Source organism: Myotis davidii, unplaced genomic scaffold (genome assembly GCF_000327345.1).
Source record: "Myotis davidii unplaced genomic scaffold, ASM32734v1 scaffold172, whole genome shotgun sequence".
NCBI lineage: Eukaryota > Metazoa > Chordata > Mammalia > Chiroptera > Vespertilionidae > Myotis > Myotis davidii.
This window is the reverse complement of record NW_006284343.1, coordinates 13,530-16,638: the sequence shown is the minus strand read 5'-3', so window position 1 is coordinate 16,638 and position 3,109 is coordinate 13,530. Positions and strand designations below refer to the sequence as shown.

Here is a 3,109-nt window from a genome sequence, read left to right as displayed (position 1 = left end):
GTAAAATGCTGGTTACCAGGGGCTGAGGGTGGGGAAAATGTTTGTCAAAGAATACAAACTTCCAGTTATAAGATGAATAAGTTCTGGGGATCTGATGTACAGTATAATGATTATGGTTCACAATATTATATATTTGAAAGGGACTAAGAAAGTAGACTTTAAATATTCCCACTGTAACAACAACAATGACAAAATGGTAATTATGTGTGGTGAAAGATGTGTTAACGAACATGATTTTGGTAATCTGTTCACAATATATAAATCTATCAAATGATCACATTGTACATCTTAAACTTACAAAATGTTATTTGTCAATTATATCTCCATAATGCTAGGAAAAAAGATGAGCCACTTAAAGATGAAATTCATTCAACCAAGAAGTGAGCCAAAATAAAGAATTCAACAAAATAAAAATTACTATAAAAGCATGGGTAGGGATCACTGAACTCTGTAAAACATATGTGAATATTACATACCTTTGAGAATCATGGTTAGGGCTTATTTACATAAAAAAATCCTCAAATTCAATAGTTCCTTTTGTAAAGTGAGCATAACTTTAATAACAATCCTATGAAAGATATAGTAAGAAAGAAAATCCCTGAGAAATTTAATCAGAAAAATCAAGGATAATGCTCTAAATAAAAAGATGGCCAAGCAACCCCAGAAATAAATTTTAAAAATAGTAATAATAAATACTCAGGTGTGATTTAATTCAGAATAAGCTGATGGCTCAGTATTAACAGCTGTCAAACTAAAAGAGGAAAACTGCCTGAGTTAAGAAAATACTGTGCAACCCCTTTTTAAAAATATATATTTTGTATTGATTTCAGAGAGGAAGGGAGAAAGAGACAGAGAAACATAAATGATGAGAGAAAACCATTGATTGGCTGCCTCCTGCATGCCTCCTACTGGGGATTGAGCCTGAAACCCAGGCGTATACCTTGACTGGATTGAACCAGGGACCCTTCAGTCTGCAGCTCAATGCTCTATCCACTGAGCCAAACCAGCTAGGGCCCATACAATTCATTTTTTAAAAAAAAATTATATAATTTACATGGTAAATTATATAGTTATTCACCTAATATCAGCAGTAAAATGAAGACACCTACAACCATTCATATAATGTCCTGTCTCGGTGAGATGGTGTGATGTGTACACTAACTCGTGGTGTATAGGAGAATAGACTGTCACCATCTTTTCGAAAAATAATGTTAGTAACTACTGAAAATTTAAGTGCGCATACTTCTCAGAATCTCTCCTTAAAGATTAAAAATGTAAATATACAAAAATTTATGTTGACCAGCATTTATAGGAGCAGAGAAATTGGAACATCATTTCTAAAAGCAGAATTATTGCATTCTTGCACATCCATTCAAAGAAATACTAAGCAGCTATGTAATGATAGCTGGTATGCCAAAAACTAAAAGGGGTGTCTCTGACCTCCTGGGCAATGGAAAAATGCAGGATGTGGGGTAATGTGTAATAAGTTGATTCTTTGTCAGAATCTAAATTTAATAAGACCTCCTGCTGGTTTGTATGTACATTGAATTTGAGAGGCCCTGCTGTGTCTTAAAAACCTCATACTCCATCCAGTACAGAATTGTGACAATCCAATACAGAATTCTCTGTGTTGCAGAAGAAAAGAAGTAAGATGGCAGTACTAGCTTGGGAAGTGAGATGGAAATTGAAAATAAGAACATTTACAAGATGAAGCTCCACTCTCTTGCAAAACATCAAAACATTCAGATGGTTGCACTTCAGTGAAACTACACTGTGTTTCTATTTCAGGTCACCATCTTCTCGATAGTTTCTATTGAAATAACTAATTATGGATTTCTAGGGCTGTTAATCTGCACTATATTGATCCCGCCTTTCACACTGATTGGCTCTCTATTAATTTTCTCAGAGGTAAGAATCTCACTCTTGTCCCTTGGTCATGAAATGTGTGGCCATTGAAGGCAGCCTTGAATATTGTAAAAATGTAGGTAGATTTTTCAGTTGTACAAGGTTTGAGGTCTCTGTCTTCTGAAAGCCAATTCACTCACCATAGGCAAGAATCATGTTCTCATTCAATAGGAAAGCCTGCCTTGGTTTATGAAGGTCAAAGGCAACTCCACTGTAGTAGAACTTCATAGTTCTCATGATAACCCTCACTCCTAGGAACAAGTATCCCAACTGAGAGGCCAATGAGATGCCCTTCTTCTGTAATTTTGGACATAGTAGGTTTAAGGCTCCTCATGGACATGCAATGGGAAATACCAAGTAGCCAGTTAGATATATGAGTCTGATATTCAGTATCAGGGTTTTGAGGATTGGGGGGACTTAAAGCTAACCACTTGAGATTCCTCAGCATGTAAGTGATATTTAAGGCTCTGGAACTAGATGATACAACCTACAGGGTAAGTGTAAGGAAAATACAGCTCATGGACTTGGCCTTGAACTCCAAAATTTAAAGATTGAGAAGGGACTGTTGTGTGCCAGGATCTATTCTCAGAAGCTCTACTTAATGACATAGAGGAAACCATATATAAGGATGTACATCAGTTTCTCCTAGCAGGGCGAATCCTGCCAACTCACAGTGTTTAATATAAAAGCATTGGAGCCTACAGCACGAGCACAGGGTAATAGGTCACTGAGTGACATGGGAAGCGGGGAGGACACACTGCACAGTCAGAAATTGACTTTTACCTGATACATGAGCAAGAATTACGTAGAAGGCTGGCAAGGTCGTGTAATGGGCATTGAATTGTCTTAAGTGAGATGAGATTCATGCACAGAGGAGGTTCATCTAAATACACCTTTTTCTCACTTTACAGGGTTCTCCTGACTTGGTGGAATATTTAGGAGCTTCAGAGGAGTATCTGCCGTATCTGGCATTGCTGATAGTAAGAAGACATTTCCATTTAACTGTTCTTGCATGAGGAGGATGCATTTGTATGCTTTGCACTAAATTAAAAATTTAATTTTGGTGATTAAAAATTTGGCACTTTACACATTTGAACACACACACACATACACCCCACCAGAGGCTTCAAATTCTGCATGACTAACTTTATAATGATCGTATGAGACTGAGTATGAAGCCCAAACTCTCACTGGCATGAGCAGA

General features: G+C 36.9%; 1 protein-coding gene across 1 annotated transcript in view; it reads left to right on the top strand.

The window, feature by feature from the left end:
• ABCA9 (ATP binding cassette subfamily A member 9) overlaps positions 1 to 3,109 on the top strand; it is a 42,434-nt gene that overhangs the window by 28,039 nt on the left and 11,286 nt on the right. The window contains exons 23-24 of the mRNA XM_015570476.1: positions 1,789 to 1,908; positions 2,817 to 2,885. Coding sequence (XP_015425962.1) covers positions 1,789 to 1,908; positions 2,817 to 2,885 — 189 coding nt within the window. The remainder of the gene's footprint in view (positions 1 to 1,788; positions 1,909 to 2,816; positions 2,886 to 3,109) is intronic.